The sequence below is a fragment of the Loxodonta africana genome, chromosome 19, assembly GCF_030014295.1.
Source record: "Loxodonta africana isolate mLoxAfr1 chromosome 19, mLoxAfr1.hap2, whole genome shotgun sequence".
Lineage (NCBI taxonomy): Eukaryota > Metazoa > Chordata > Mammalia > Proboscidea > Elephantidae > Loxodonta > Loxodonta africana.
Genome location: NC_087360.1, coordinates 45,229,660 through 45,245,160, shown reverse-complemented (window position 1 = coordinate 45,245,160; position 15,501 = coordinate 45,229,660). Strand labels below are relative to the sequence as shown.

General features: G+C 44.3%; 1 protein-coding gene across 2 annotated transcripts in view; it reads right to left on the bottom strand.

Annotated features, from left to right (window-relative positions):
- SCARA5 (scavenger receptor class A member 5) overlaps window positions 1-15,501 on the bottom strand; it is a 183,875-nt gene that overhangs the window by 48,279 nt on the left and 120,095 nt on the right. For both annotated transcript variants that reach the window (XM_003412459.4, XM_064272645.1), the window contains one exon: window positions 14,488-15,162. In XM_003412459.4, the coding sequence (XP_003412507.1) occupies window positions 14,488-15,162 (675 nt within the window). The remainder of the gene's footprint in view (window positions 1-14,487; window positions 15,163-15,501) is intronic.

Genomic DNA, 15,501 nt, shown 5'->3' with positions numbered 1-15,501 from the left:
TAACCCAGTCCTGGGAGATCAGGGAAGGCTTCCTAGAAGAAGTAATATCCAAAGTGTAAGGATAACCAGAATATAGCCAAGGGGGTGAAGGAGCTCTGGTGGTATAAAGGCTGCTAACTGAAAGGTTGGCTGTTTGAACCCACCCAGCTGCTCTATGGGAGAAAAAAAAAAAAAAAAAAAAAAAACCTGGTAAATTGCTCCTGTAAAGATTATAGCCAAGAAAACCCTATGGGGTAGTTCTATTCCATCACATGGGGTTGCTATGAGTTGGAATCAATTAGACAGCACCCAACAACAGCAACAGTCTGAGGGAACGATCCCTCTAAGGGCTTAAAAATAAGAAACAGGCATGTAAGATATGATGGGTTATGAAGCTGGGGCCTCCCTGGGGTTAGAAAGTAGAGGGTATTGAAGACCAGGCCTAAGTGTTGGACCTTACCCTGGGGGCACCAGAAGCCACAGGAAGGGCCTGAGAGAAGAACATGGTCAGATCTGCACATGAGAAAGACCGCTTTGGCTGCGGTGTGGAAAATGAATTGGAGTGGGGGTGAGCAGGGGAGGCCAGAAGCAAGAAGACTAATGCAGAAGCTGCAATCCAGGTGAGAGATGATGGAGTCCAGAATCAGGGAAGTGGTAGTCAGGAGGCAAGAAAGTGACACATTCAAAAGCTATTTAGAAAGTAGAAGAGCAAGAACTTGGCTAAATGTTGGTGAAGGCAAGCATGGAGGCCAGGATAATGTTCTGATTTCTGTCTTGAGTACCTGGATGGCAGACTGGGTTTCTCATTGCTCCTGAGTGGGGCCTTTGTGGTGTGGAAGGTGTTTTAGCACACATGGTTTTATTTAGCCCCCACGACGACACCATATGTCGAAGTTACTTGTCTGAGGTCACACAGTTAACTAACAAGTGAATAAGCTACTATTTCAACCCAGGTCTGTCTGGCCCCAGTCCACTCTGCCATACCCACCAAGCTAGACAGCTCACTATTCCCAGAGCACACTGTACCTTCCTGCCACTGTACCACTGTACCTGCTGTACCGATGCTTGTGTGCTAGGGAGCCCTTTCGGTCGGTCTCCTACCACCACCCCCGACCTGCTCATTGCCACCTTCTTGGTGGTGCAGCCTTCTATGACAGATTATTCCTGCTGAAGTGGGCACAATCTGTTTGAACTCACACTCTGTGCCATTTGACATTTATCTCATGCTGCCTCACCCTATATTCATAAGAGTATGTGTACTCTTCTTCTTAACAAAATTGCCAGCTCCAAATGGACTAAATGCACCAATAAAGAGACAGAGAGTGGCAGAATGGATTAAAAAACAAGATCTGTCTATATGCTGCCTACAAGAGACACATCTTAGACTTAGAGACACAAACTAAAACTCAAAGGATGGAAAAAAATATATCAAGCAAACAACAATCAAAAAAGAGCAGGAGTGGCAATATTAATTTCTGACAAGATAGACTTTAAAGTTAAATCCATCAGAAAGGGTAAGGAAGGACACTATATAATGATTAAAGGGACAATACACCAAGAAGATATAACCATATTAAATATTTATGCACCCAATGACAGGGCTGCAAGATACATAAAACAAACTCTATCAGCATTGAAAAGTGAGATAGACAGCTCCACAATAATAGTAGGAGACTTCAACACACCACTTTTGGTGAAGGACAGGACATCCAGAAAGAAGCTCAATAAAGACACAGAAGATCTAAATGCCACAATCAACCAAATTGACCTCGTAGACATATACAGAACACTCCACCCAACAGCAACCAAGTATACTTTCTTTTCTAGTGCACATGGAACATTCTCTAGAATAGACCGCATATTAGGTCATAAAGCAAACCTTAGCAGAATCCAGAACATTGAAATATTACAAAGCATCTTCTCTGTCCATAAGGCCATAAAAGTGGAAATCAATAACAGGAAAAGCAGGGAAAAGAAATCAAACACTTGGAAACTGAACAATAATAATAATAAAAAATACCTTGCTCAAAAAAGCCTGGATTATATAAGACGTTAAGGATGGAATAAAGAAATTCAGAGAATCCAATGAGAATGAAAACACTTCCTATCAGAACCTTTGGGACACAGCAAAAGTGGTGCTCAGAGGCCAATTTATATCAAAAAATGCACACGCCCAAAAAGAAAAAAGGGTCATAATCAAAGAATTATCCCTACAACTTGAACAAATAGAAAGAGAGCAACAAAAGAAATCCACAGCACCAGAAGTAAACAAATCATAAAAATTAGAGCTGAACTAAATGAAATGGAAAGCAGGAAAACAATTCAAAGAATTAACAAGACCAAAAGCGGGTTTTTTGAAAAAATCAACAAAATTGATAAACCATTGGCCAAACTGACAAAAGACAAACAGGAGATGAAGCAAATAAGAAATGAGATGGGTGATATTACAAGAGACCCAACTGAAATTAAAAGAATCGTATCAGATTACTATGAAAAACTATACTCAAATTTGAAAACCTAGAAAAAATGGATGAATTTTTAGAAACACACTAACGACCTAAACTAACACAAACAGAGGTAGAACAAATAAATAGGCCCATAACAAAAGAAGAGATTGGAAAGGTAATCAAAAAAAACTCCCAACAAAAAAAAGCCCTGGTCCAGATGGCTTTACTGCAGAGTTCCACCAAATTTTCAGAGAAGCGTTAACACCACCACTACTAAAGGTATTTCAGAGCATAGAAAACGATGGAATACCACCAAACTCATTCTATGACGCCACCATATCCTTGATACCAAAACCAGGTAAAGACTCCACAAGGAAAGAAAATTATAGAACTATATCCCTCATGAACTTAGATGCAAAAATCCTCAACAAAATTCTAGCCAATAGAATTCAACAACATATCAAAAAAATAATTTGCCATGACCAAGTGGGATTCATACCAGGTACGCAGGGATGGTTCAACATTAGGAAAACAATTAATGTAATCCACCATGTAAATAAAACAAAAGACAAGAATCACATGATTTTATCAATTGATGCAAAAAAGGCATTTGACAAAGTTCAACACCCATTCATCATAAAAACTCTCAGCAAAATAGGAATAGAAGGAAAATTCCTCAACATAATAAAGGGCATTTACACAAAGCCAACAGCCAACATCACCTTAAATGGAGAGAGCCTGAAAACATTCCCATTGAGATCAGGAACCAGACAAGGATGCCCTTTATCACCACTCTTATTCAACATTGTGCTGGAGGGCCTAGCCAGAACAATTAGGCTAGAAAAAGAGATAAAGGGCATCCAGATTGGCAAGGACGAAGTCAAAGTATCTCTATTTGCAGATGATACGATCTTACACACAGAAAACCCTAAGGAATCCTCCAGAAAACTACTGAAACTAATAGAAGAGTTCAGCAGAGTATGAGGATACAAGATAAACATACAAAAATCAGTTGGATTCCTCTACACCAACAAAAAGAACATCGAAGAGGAAATCACCAAATCAATGCCATTTACGGTAGCCCCCAAGAAGATAAAATACTTCGGAATAAATCTTACCAGAGATGTAAAAGACTTATACAAAGAAAACTACAGTACGCTTCTGCAAGAAACCAAAAGAGACTTACGTAAGTGGAAGAACATACCTTGCTCGTGGATAGGAAGAATTAACATTATAAAAATGTCTATTCTACCAAAAGCGAGCTATATGTTTAATGCAATTCTGATCCAAATCCCAATGACATTCTTTAATGAGATGGAGAAATAAATCACCAACTTCATATGGAAGGGGATGAGGCCCCGGATAAATAAGGCATTACTGAAAAAGAAGAACAGTGGGAGGCCTTTCTTTACCTGATTTTAGAACCTGTTATACTGCCACAGTAGTCAAAACAGCCTGGTACTGGTACAACAACAGATACATGGACCAACGGAACAGAATTGAGAATCCAGACATAAATCCATCCACATATGAGCAGTTGATATTTGACAAAGGCCCCAAAACAGTGAAATGGGGAAAAGACAGTCTTTTTAACAAATGGTGCTGGCATAACTGGATATCCATCTGCAAAAAAAATGAAACAAGACCCATACCTTACTCCATGTACAAAAATGAATTCAAAATGGATCAAAGACCTAAACATAAAATCTAAAACGATAAAGATCATGGAAGAAAAAATAGGGACAACAGTAGGAGCCCTAATACATGCAGCATACAAAACATTAAAAAGAAAGTAGAAGAAAATCTAGATAACTGGGAGCTCCTAAAAATCAAACACCTATGCTCATCCAAAGACTTCACCAAAAGAGTAAAAAGATTACCTACAGACTGGGAAAAATTTTTTAGCTAAGACATTTCTGAGCAGCGCCTGATCCCTAAAATCTACATGATACTGCAAAAACTCAACTGGAAAAAGACAACCCAATTGAAAAATGGGCAAAAGATATGAATAGACACTTCACTAAAGAAGACATTCAGGTAGCTAACAGATATATGAGGAAATGTTCACGATAATTAGCCATTACAGAAATGCAGATCAAAACTACAATGAGATTCCATCTCACTCCAACAAGGCTGGCATTAATCCAAAAAACACAAAATAATAAATGTTGGAGAGGCTGTGGAGAGATTGGAACACTTCTACACTGCTGGTGGGAATGTCCAATGGTACAACCACTTTGGAAATCGATTTGGCGCTTCCTTAAAATGATAGAAATATAACTACCATACGATCCAGCAATCCCACTCCTTGGAATATATCCTAGAGAAATAAGAGCCTTTACACGAACAGATATATGCACACCCATGTTTATTGCAGCACTGTTTACAATAGCAAAAAGGTGGAAGCAACCAAGGTGCCCATCAACGGATGAATGGATAAATAAATTATGGTATATTCACACAACAGAATAGTATGCATCAATAAAGGACAGTGGGGAATCTGGGAAACATTTCATAACGTGGATGAACCTGGAAGGCATTATGCTGAGTGAAATTAGTCAGTTGCAAAAGGACAAATATTGTATAAGACCACTATTATAAGAACTTGAGAAATAGTTTAAACTGAGAAGAAAACATTCTTTCGTGGGTACAAGAGGGGGGACAGAGGGAGGGTGGGAGAGGGGCATCCACTAATTAGATAGTAGATAAGAGCTACTTTAGGTGAAGGGAAGACAGCACACAATACAGGGGAGGTCAGCACAATTGGACTAAGCCAAAAGCAAAGAAGTTTCCTGAATAAACTGAATGCTTTGAAGGCCAGCATAGCAGGGGCAGGGGTCTGGGGACCATGGTTTCAGGGGACATTTAAGTCAACTGGCATAATAAAATGTATTAAGAAAACATTCTTCATCCCACTCTGAAGACTGGCATCTGGGTTCTTAAACGCTAGCAAGCAGCCATCTAAGATGCATCAATTGGTCTCAACCCACCTGGATCAATGGAGAATGAAGAACACCAAGGACACAAGGCGATTAGGAGCCCAAGAGAAAGAAAGGGCCACATGAACCAGAGACTACATCATCCTGAGACCAGAAGAACTAGATGGTACCCGACTACAACCCATGATTACCCTAACAGGGAACACAACAAAGAACCCCTGAGGGAGCAGGAGAGCAGTGGGATGCAGACCCCAAATTCTCATAAGACCAAACTTAATGGTCTGACTGAGACTGGAAGGACCCTGGTGGTCATGGCTCCCAGACCTTCTGTTGCCCCAGGACAGGAACCATTCCTGAAGCCAACTCTTCAGACATGGATTGGACTGGACGATGGGTTGGAGAGGGATGCTGGTGAGGAGTGAGCTTCGTGGATCAGGTGGACACTTGAAACTATGTTGGCATCTCCTGCCTGGAGGGGAGATGAGAGGGTGGAGGGGGTTAGAAGCTGGCGAAATGGACACGAAAAGAGAAAGTGGAGGGTAAGAGCAGGCTGTCTCATTAGGGGGAGAGTACTTGGGAGTGTGTAGCAAGGTGTATATGGGTTTTTGTGTGAGAGACTGACTTGATTTGCAAACTTTCACTTAAAGCACAATAAAAATTATTAAAAAAAAAAAAATTGCCAGCTCCCTGAAACAAGGACTACAAGCACTCGGCTGCTAATCAAAAGGCTGGAGATTCAAGTCCACCCAGAGGTTCCTCAGAAGAAAGGCCTGGCAATCTAATTCTGAAAAATCATCCATTGAACCATATGGAGCACAGCTGTACTCTGACACACATGGAGTCACCACCAGAGCCAACTTGACAGCAACTGGTTTTTCTTGTCATCTGCTCTGAAGAACCAGACTCCAAGTTCTTGGCTCCTGATTCTACCTGTCAGGCTGCTTTGAGACAGGAAAAAAAGGATCTATAAAAATGCCAAAACTGTGTAGTCACAGCATAGCAGTAGTGTCTTTCACAATAAAGATTTGATGAACAACTATATGAGATCAGAAGGTGTTAATACATACAAAACAGCCATGCTGCCAAGATTGAGAGGTACTGATATATCCCAAAAGTTGGCACTGTCCTCAGACCCTAACCAAAGTTGACAGCTATTTTATAATACCATGGCACATGCACACAGAAAAGTAATCAAAAATTATAAAATTCACAAATTATATAAGTCATTAAGGAGGATTAGGGTTTGTAGCCATTGTCTTCCTTTCTGTGAAGAAAAGCAAAGTAAGACTGGCCATATTCATCCCAGGTCTCAGAAGACAGGATTGAGGCTCAGGATCTGTTTGGAACATGCCTAAGATTATACAACAAATGAAAGGCATCACTAACAAATGAGCTTCACGACTTTTCACTCCAGCAATTACCCACTAGGGACAAGCCTGCAGAAATGTAACCAAGAGAGGTGCCTACATCTCTGCACTCAGTCAAGCTCTGCAGCTAGACTAGAACTTCCCACCCCCTCCAGCACTTTCCATAGGGCACACAGTGCTCCAGGAATTGAGCTGGTTATGGATGCAACAGATCTCACACTTCAACTTGTTCTATTTGCATTGATGTGGGTGTGGCTCAGTGTATAGCTCTTTCCAGGAATAATTGTCATAAGGGGAGAATTCTATTAGTGGAATGACTTGAATGGAACTTCAAGTACTAGAGAAGAACTTCAGGGTGGCAGAGATAATTTGGAGGATTGGGGTTAAGTATAGATACGGAGCATCTTGGGTTCAGGTCCTGGTTCTATAAAACGGAGGTAAAAATTCCTTTCTCAAAAAAAAAAAAAAGAATGGAACTTCAAGTACTAGAGAAGAACTTCAGGGTGGCAGAGATAATTTGGAGGATTGGGGTTAAGTATAGATACGGAGCATCTTGGGTTCAGGTCCTGGTTCTATAAAACGGAGGTAAAAATTCCTTTCTCAAGCAGTGGTTAAAAAAACAAACAAACAAACAAAACCGCTGCTGTCGAGTCTATTCCAACTCTTACCACCATATAGGGCAGAGGAGAACTGCCCCATAGGATTTCCAAGGAGCTGCTGGTGGATTTAAACTGCCAGGCTTTCGGTTACCAGCCATAGCTTGACGTAGCTCTTAACTACTGCGCCACTAGGGCTCCAAGGTAGTGAGGAGTAGCTGGATTAAAGGACAAACTGGATGTAAAAAAGAGGTTTGTAAACCTTTGAGTGGTAAGGCCGTCCTTGACCCATTCCTACCTCACTTTTCATAATGTTTCATCAGAACGACTATAAGATTACTGCTTGTGATTTCTCTAAAGCATCAGGCTGGGACTGGTCATCTGGAAAAAAAGCAGGGCTGAAAAAAAAGTTCTACACATTGATACAATTTTAGAAAACACAGTAAGTGGTTTGTGAGGGCTTTGCCCAAGACAAGCCTGTTGATGTCAAGTTGATTCTGACTCAGAGTACAAATATTCCATAGGGTTTTCTTGGCTGTGATCTTTATGGAAGCAGAGCACCAGGCCTTTCTTCTGCAGTGCCACTGCCTAGGTGTTCAAACCATCAACCTTTAGGTTAGTAGTTGAGTGTAAACTGTTTGTACCTTTGTGAAGGCCTTTATTAGAGGTTAAATGAACAAAGAATGAACAGGAAGGTGGATGCTGGTTTCCAAGATTTACTCTCGTCCTTAGGAAGGGCTGACCCAGAAGAATCAAAAGAGCCTAACAGTATGGCCAGTCTGAGTGTCATGGGGCCAGGCTGACTGGTGCTCCAAGGACCAAACACTTCTTATAATCATTGTTGCCCATGGGTAATACATTCTTGGATCTGACTTTTATAATGTTTATCAGGACTATTAACCTTCTCAGGAACCCAGGCTAGAAATCTTGAGACCGTCTTTGATTCCTCCCTTTCCATTGTCCCCCACCCCACACCCCATTATCCATAGAAGCTTGTCAGTGATCGATTCCCTTGCCATGTCTCTACCTCCTTCTTCACTGCTACCTCACCAGGGTCCTTGCTCCTGGCGTTTATGAGATCCTCTTTGTCTTTGGTCTCCCTCTCCAACTCACTGTGTGTGTTGTTGTCTGATCAATCTCTCCAAAATATCAAACCACCAAATGAGCTCAGAACCTTCCAAAGCCCCTCACCGCACGACAGGCCACAGTTCTCTCTGTCACACACCCATGCAGATCGTTCTCAACCTAAGAACTTACTGATTCTCCTGCAAACTTACTGATTGATGTCTCCTGGCACAAATTCTCCTCCACCTCAGCAAAAACGTTCTCCTTATAGTGTCTCCAAACATGAGCTAAATCCTTTCCTTTCTATGAGTCCAGTCTAACTAAGCCCCGCTCCTCCCTAGCACTGGTGCTCATCTTCGTGCTCCTCTTCTGATCTCTTAGGGCTCCACCAACCCAGCCCTGAATTTCAGTTTTGCAAGGAGCCTCGGAGATTGTTGTGCCCCACCCCACTTGCTCGGACTGTGATTCCCAAGGAGGACAGTCCTACCTGTAGGGCTGGGGTCTAGCTCTGTGGCCCTGTGCCTCATATGGCACTTGGCACACAGTAGGGATTTAAAGAATGACGTCTGGAAATACAGGGTGGAGAGGAGGAGTGTGCTGTCACATTACAGGCAGAGCAACTAGGGTCACATAACAATGCGTGTATAAGTTTTTGTATGAGAAACTGACTTGAGCCGTAAACTTTCACTTAAAGCACAATAAAAAAAAAAAAGAATGACGTCTGGGTGATAGTAAAAGTTACAGTATCAGTTCCTCCCACTCATACCCAGTTGATCTTTTTAGCTTCTCATCCTTCCCATCGCTTGAGCAGGCCAGAGCATGGACAAACAGTGGAACAAGGAGGAACAGTGTCCACTCCCTAAAGGTGGCCTATTTCTCCTCTACAGTGGAAATAGCTCCAGGGCTCCCTACACAACTTCCTGTCCACTGTGCCAGATTCTCCTTCCTGGTCTGCCTCCCTCAGAGGGCCTGGGGAGCAGAAGTGGGGGGAGAGAATTATTTCTGGCCTGTGCCCGGATTCCCCTCTCAGAGCCCTACTGGAGCCCACCCACCAGCCTTCCCCATACCCCCACGCTTGCCCAGTGCAGGTCTGCCCCTGCCCAAGATGCCTGCGAGATGCTCCAGCTGAAAGCAACTTCTGAATAGAACTAAAGGTATGTGACCGAGCATTTGGGAGAAACACCAGGGTTTTTCTGGGGTCCAGCCAACAGAGAGGGAAAAGCAATGCTCTTATCTTTTCCCAGGATCCTGGAACAAGTGCTGGGGTGGAGGAATCTGTGTGTGCTGGAATCAGGGGAGTGACCCGCCAAGGACAAATGATCATGACAGCTGATGAACCAGGCCTGAAGCCAGCCCAACAGGAACCAAAATCAACATAAACACCACCCCCAGGGCCACGCTAATCCCAGGGCTGCTGAGAGAGGTGGCGTCCCTCAAGTAATTGCTCTGGGACAGACTCTCTACCTCCATTTCATGGATGTCACAGGGTCTTGAACTCTGCTTATCCATTACCTTTGCAGCTCCTTACATTCGTCGTTCAAGGCGTCCCCTCCACGGCCCTGAGAATATGGACAAGGCAGGGACTGCCAGCCCCTTTCACACTGAGGAGACTCAGGCCCAAAGAGGTGCAGTGACTGCCCTTGCCATGGTCTCCTGCCTCCAAGGCTAGCGTGCTTTTCCCTGAGTCTCGAAGGGTAAAGGAGATGGTGGACACAGCTGGGGTGCCACTGTTAATATTCTCAGCACAATCTCCGCTCCCTGGTGTGGAAGATGAAATCACACAGCAAGATACAGACCACCAGGGACTCTCTGCCCAGTCTGTGTGTCACAATTCTTAAAAAGACCAATTGCCATTGGGTCAATTCCCACTCCTAGCAACCCTATAGGACAGAATATAACTGCCCCATAGGGTTTCCAAGGCTGTAATGTTTATGGAAGCACACTGCCACATCTTTCTCCAGAGGAGCAGCTGGTGGGTTCAAATCATTGACCTTTTGTTTAGCAGCTGAGCTCTTAACCACTATGCCACAAGGGCTGCTTCACAAGCCTTAGTGAAGTAGAAACAGTATTTAACATCCACTCCATGCACATAGATGCTCACAACCGCCAATGGATCCCTCTTAACTAGAGGCTACAGTCCAATTTTTGAACCCGGAATCCAATCCTTGCTCTGTTATTCCATCCCTTTATAAATATATGTCGAACTGGGCTTTTTCTCTACTCCTCTACATGGTGTTTTTTCCTCAAAATAATAATAATAATAAAAAAGCAGCCCACAGATAATTTTGGTTTGAAAACATGTTCTCATGAATCAAGAGATGTTTTCTCTAGCCCCAGCTGTGCCCTGACTCAGTAATTGACTTGGGCAAGTCATTTTCCTTCTCTGGGCTTCAGGGTCCTCAATTGCAAAACAAGAAGACTGGACTAGAAGACTTCAGAGATCTATTACCGCTCAAATTCTGCAATTCTATAAAACCTTCATTGAAGCAAACAGTGCTGTCTGCATCCCCTAGGAAGTCCTGTTTTTAGACCTTTGTTCATACCTCTCACCCTCTCCTGGCATGCCTCCCCTCGCTATCTTTTCCTCCTTCCTGGTATGCCTTCCCTCCTTCATTATCTAATTTCTTTACTCTTTAAAAAGCCACAGACAGATTTCAACAGGCCTGACTGAAGCTGAAAATCCAAAGCAGAAAACACCACTGTGGAAATACACAAAAGACAAACTGGAGACAAAACTCATAGAAAATTGTGTAACAAAGTGAGAGAACAAAAACCGTTTTGGAGTCAGATTCAAGGGTAATATAAATAAGCTCATATTTGAAAAATATACTTAGTTGAGTATTTGTGGATTCTGAGCCAGGAAAGGGAAAAGGGTGGAAGGGTGGGGGGGGGGTGTGTCTATGTGTGTTTAAGGACCTTAAAAGAGGAATTTGAAAAAGCTAAGGCAGAAAGGCCATTTCAGACAGCAGTATGTAAACATAGGGAAGCTTACCTGGTAAAGCACTTCTTCTCCAAAAGTTGAATGGTAATTAAAACCAGGTATGTTAAATGGAAGCCTCTTTAATAATACAAATCAGGTACCTAGCAACCATGAGACAGGGAGGTAGGAAAAGGAGATATTGAGATGCAGCGATAATACTGGGAGTTAGAGGGGCTGAGTGGTGCTCAACTGTAAAAAGCCAGGAGTCGCTCATGAAATCAAAGCTTAAAGATTGGAAGGCAGGCATAGGCAGGGCAGAGATGAAACTTTTAGTTCAAAGGAGGAGTGAGAAACTAAGAACCAAATAAAGACTACAGAGATTTCACTGGAAGAACCTGGCAAATAAGTAACCCGGAGCAATTTCAGTTAAAACCATGGAAAGTGGGCTTAGAAATTACAGAGCAAGCATGTCAAAGTTCAGTGAGGCTCAGGAGGACACACTAGCATAAAGCATGGTGATGCTCAGAAGCTCAAAAGTCCTGTCTAGAGACACCTGTTGACTGGAAGAGGAAGGAAAGGGAGAGCACCTGGGAAGGACTGACTCTGAAAGCAAGAATGGAGTCCAAGGGACCATGCTCTCTACATCAGTTGTTTCCCACTTTGGGAAGCAGGATACTACAGTGACAAGAACATGGATTTCTCAGTCGGACAGACCAGCTTTTTGACCTTGACTTGGCTACTTGCCAACTGCATAAAAAACAGTGGGGAAGTTATGTGACCTCTTGTGCTTCAAGTTTCTCATCTGTAAAATGGGAACAATGAATAATATCTTTTTAACAGCATGTGAGGATTAACCATCTCTAACACCTATTTAGAAGATAAATGTCTACAAAATATCGGGCTCACAGTAGGTCATAATTCAGTGAAGCTGCCATTATTAACAAATATCTGAACAGACTGCTATGGGCAGCAGAGGTCAAGGAAAAGAGAAGATGGGGAAGGCTAAGATCTCAGGGGCATGGATTTTGAAGAGACCTCCTATCATCCTTTGACTTTTGAGATGTGAGAGCTCAAAGTGACCCAGGACAAGAACCAGGCTGGGCAGGGGATTGTCGGCTTATAAGATTTAATAATTATTTGATAAAAATTCACTGAGTCCCTACTATGTATGCTGACTGTTAGGTCCTGGGAGACACAGCGATGAACACATCAGTATGGACTGTGGGTAAGTAGAATGAGCACCAGGCTTTAGAATTAAAAATTCTGGTTTGATCATTGAACTGGACACTTTAAATGAGCGAATTTTATGGTATATTAATTATACCTCTTTCAAGCTGTTTTGGGTTGGATCATTACCAGCTGTGTGCCCTTGAGTAAGCCAGATAGCCTTTCTGAGCCTCAGTTTCTTCCTACAGGAGTCCTCTTCCCCTCCCTCAGTAATAAAACCTGCCTAAACCAACCTCACAGGTTGTCACGAGGGACCTACTTTAAAACAAAATTATGTATGTGAAAGTGCTCTGTAAACTAGAAAGCACTATACAAATGGAAAGCCCCATCATGACTACTTTTTGCTCTGGTAAATGTGGACACTCAGAGGAAGGAGACTGCAGTGAGCTAGGAGGTGGAGGTGGGTTTGAGTTGGATGTTGAAGAATCAGTGGGATTTGAATAGGAGATGAGGAAGATGGAGTGAGGGCACTCCAGCTAGGAAGAACAGTTTGAATAAAGGTACAGCAGTGGGAATGGCATGCTGCACTACCAGGGCACTGGGAAGATGTGTCCCACTGGACCAGACCATTCATACAAGGCTGTAACTTGTTTGGCCCACAGAGTTAAACACTTTCTATAAAATTTCTATAAAATTCCTGTTTCTGAGTTCTCTTGAAAAATGGGAAGACCTTGGGCCCACATTCCAGCCTGGCAAAAATCCACTGGACCTGAGTAGTGGCTGCTCCACAGGATTCCATAGCCTCTACCATGCCCCTGACCTCTAGGTCCCTTTACTCTTTTACATGTCTTAATGGGCTCCTTCAGACAATTCTGTTGCAACCCTGGATTAGGGGAACAGGGGAAGAGAAGGCAGGAAAGACAGGATAGGAAGGTGATGGAAAGCATACTAGCTTTGGAATCAGGCCTGAGTCCAAATCCTGGTTCCATCACTTCTCAGCCCTGGGATAGTGGGCAAGTTATTTAAGCTTTCTGAATCTCAGTGCACTCATGATAAGATGGGGACAATACTACTACCTCACAGAGTTGTTTTTAAAAGACATTGTATTTAACATGCTTGGTATAGTGCCTGACACACAGTCAGTGCTCAAAATGGTATTGTTGTTATTATCGCTGACTGTCAGGCTAAGGGGTTGTTAATGAATCCAGCAGACCTTGGGGAGCCTTGGTAGGTTTTGAGCAGGGGAGTGATGCAGGAAAAGGGCATTTCATGAAAAATGCTTTTGACAGTGCTGTACAGGATGGACTGCTGCAGGAAGGGACAGGCAAGGGGACAGGGGGCAGGGTAGAAGAGAGGGAAGTGGGGCAAAGTGGGGTCTACAGGCTCTAATATTTGAGGGGTCCATGGCAAGAGTACATATGGAGACCCACACATTTCTGCCATTGTATTTTTGAGTTATAAATCAAGCTAACAAATTAGTTAATAAAATATTTTCTTTTACTGGATGAATAAATCTTCATAACAGCCTAGGAGGCCAAGAACAGCCTAGGAGTTTCACCAACAGAACATGACAATACTGGAGGAGCCCCTTCCAGTTCCCTACCTGAGCCTGCAGCCTCACTCCCTTCTTTACCCCCGTGGACCCAAATTCTTAGATGCTCAAGCCAGCATATTCAGGCTCTGCCTCTTCTGACCCCATTAGCCCCCGTTGGCCTCTTCTCAAGCTTAGGGGTGTGGACACTGGTATGTTCTTGCCCTAGGGAGAATTTACCCAGGGGAGAGAGCTGTGTGGGCCCTGGAAGTGGGCACAGGGCCATTTGGGCAGAAAACTTAGAGCAAGGCTTAAAAGAGGGGTATGGGCTTCGAATGGTAAGTCCACTTGCCATTTTGACCCCCGGGCCCTTGGGGAGGGGCAGCAGGGGGGAGGCCTGAGCAGGAGGGGCCTAGGGTAGGGTCCCCTCTTGCAGAGAGGTTTATAGGCTGGGCTTAGGTGCGCCAGGAGAGTACCTTTCACGAGGGAGATGTTCCTCAGTGCAATGGAGTGCTCCCAGTCCTTGAGGCGCAGATCCTCAGTGACAGCATTGAGCATGGCCAGCTCCTGCTTGAGCTGCAGCTCCATGTCCATGTGCACGAGCCGCATGCGGCGTGTGTCCTCGCTGGCATTGCTCACCAACACCTGCAGGTCCTGCAGCCGCGTGTGGTGGAGGGCCACGTCGTAGGACAGGCTCTGGTTGAGTCCCCGCAGCGCGCCGCCCACGTCTGCTAGCTCCTCTCCCAGGAGGCCCATTCTGCGTGCCAGCCCATCAAGCAGGCCTGCGTGGCGTCTCAGCAGCAGCTGGCTGCTGTTGCTCTCTACCTGCAGCTGGTAGAGCTCCAGCTGAGCAGCGTCGCTCTGCTGGCCCGTGTGGTCCCGCAGCAGGGCCACTGCCTGCTCTGTCTGTGCCGCCTGCGCATGTAGCCCCCACAACACACCCTCCAGCCGCTGCACGATCCCAGCCAGCGCCAGCAGCGAGTCCGAGTGGTTCTGCAGCGTGTCCTGCGCCTTCCACACCTGCTCCGTCAGGTCCCCCTGCAGGGGAGCCTGCAGCAGCCGCAGCTGCAAGTCCCGGAAGCTCTCGTTCAGCCGGTTCACGTTCAGAGTCAGCGCCTTCAAGTCATCTGGGGAGCTCCGGGGCCTGGACACTGCAGAGAAGGCAGAGAAGAGGTGAGCACTGCCGGAGACATCCCTGGCCCCAAAGACAGGCCTGGCCCAGAGTCTGGTACACAGTAGGTGCTCAATACATGATAAATGATAGGTGAATGAAAAGTAGAAGTGGCTAACGTTACTTGAATGCTTCCATGTATCCCAGGTACTGTGCTAAGTCAGTGGTCCCCAAACTTGTCCATACATTAGGATCACCTGGGGGAGGTGTCCCGCCTGCAGAAATTGTGATCTAATTGCTCTGTGACGTGACCTGGGCTTTAGAATTTTTAAAAGACTTGGAGAGACAAGTTTGGGGACCACTGTACTAATCTAACTGC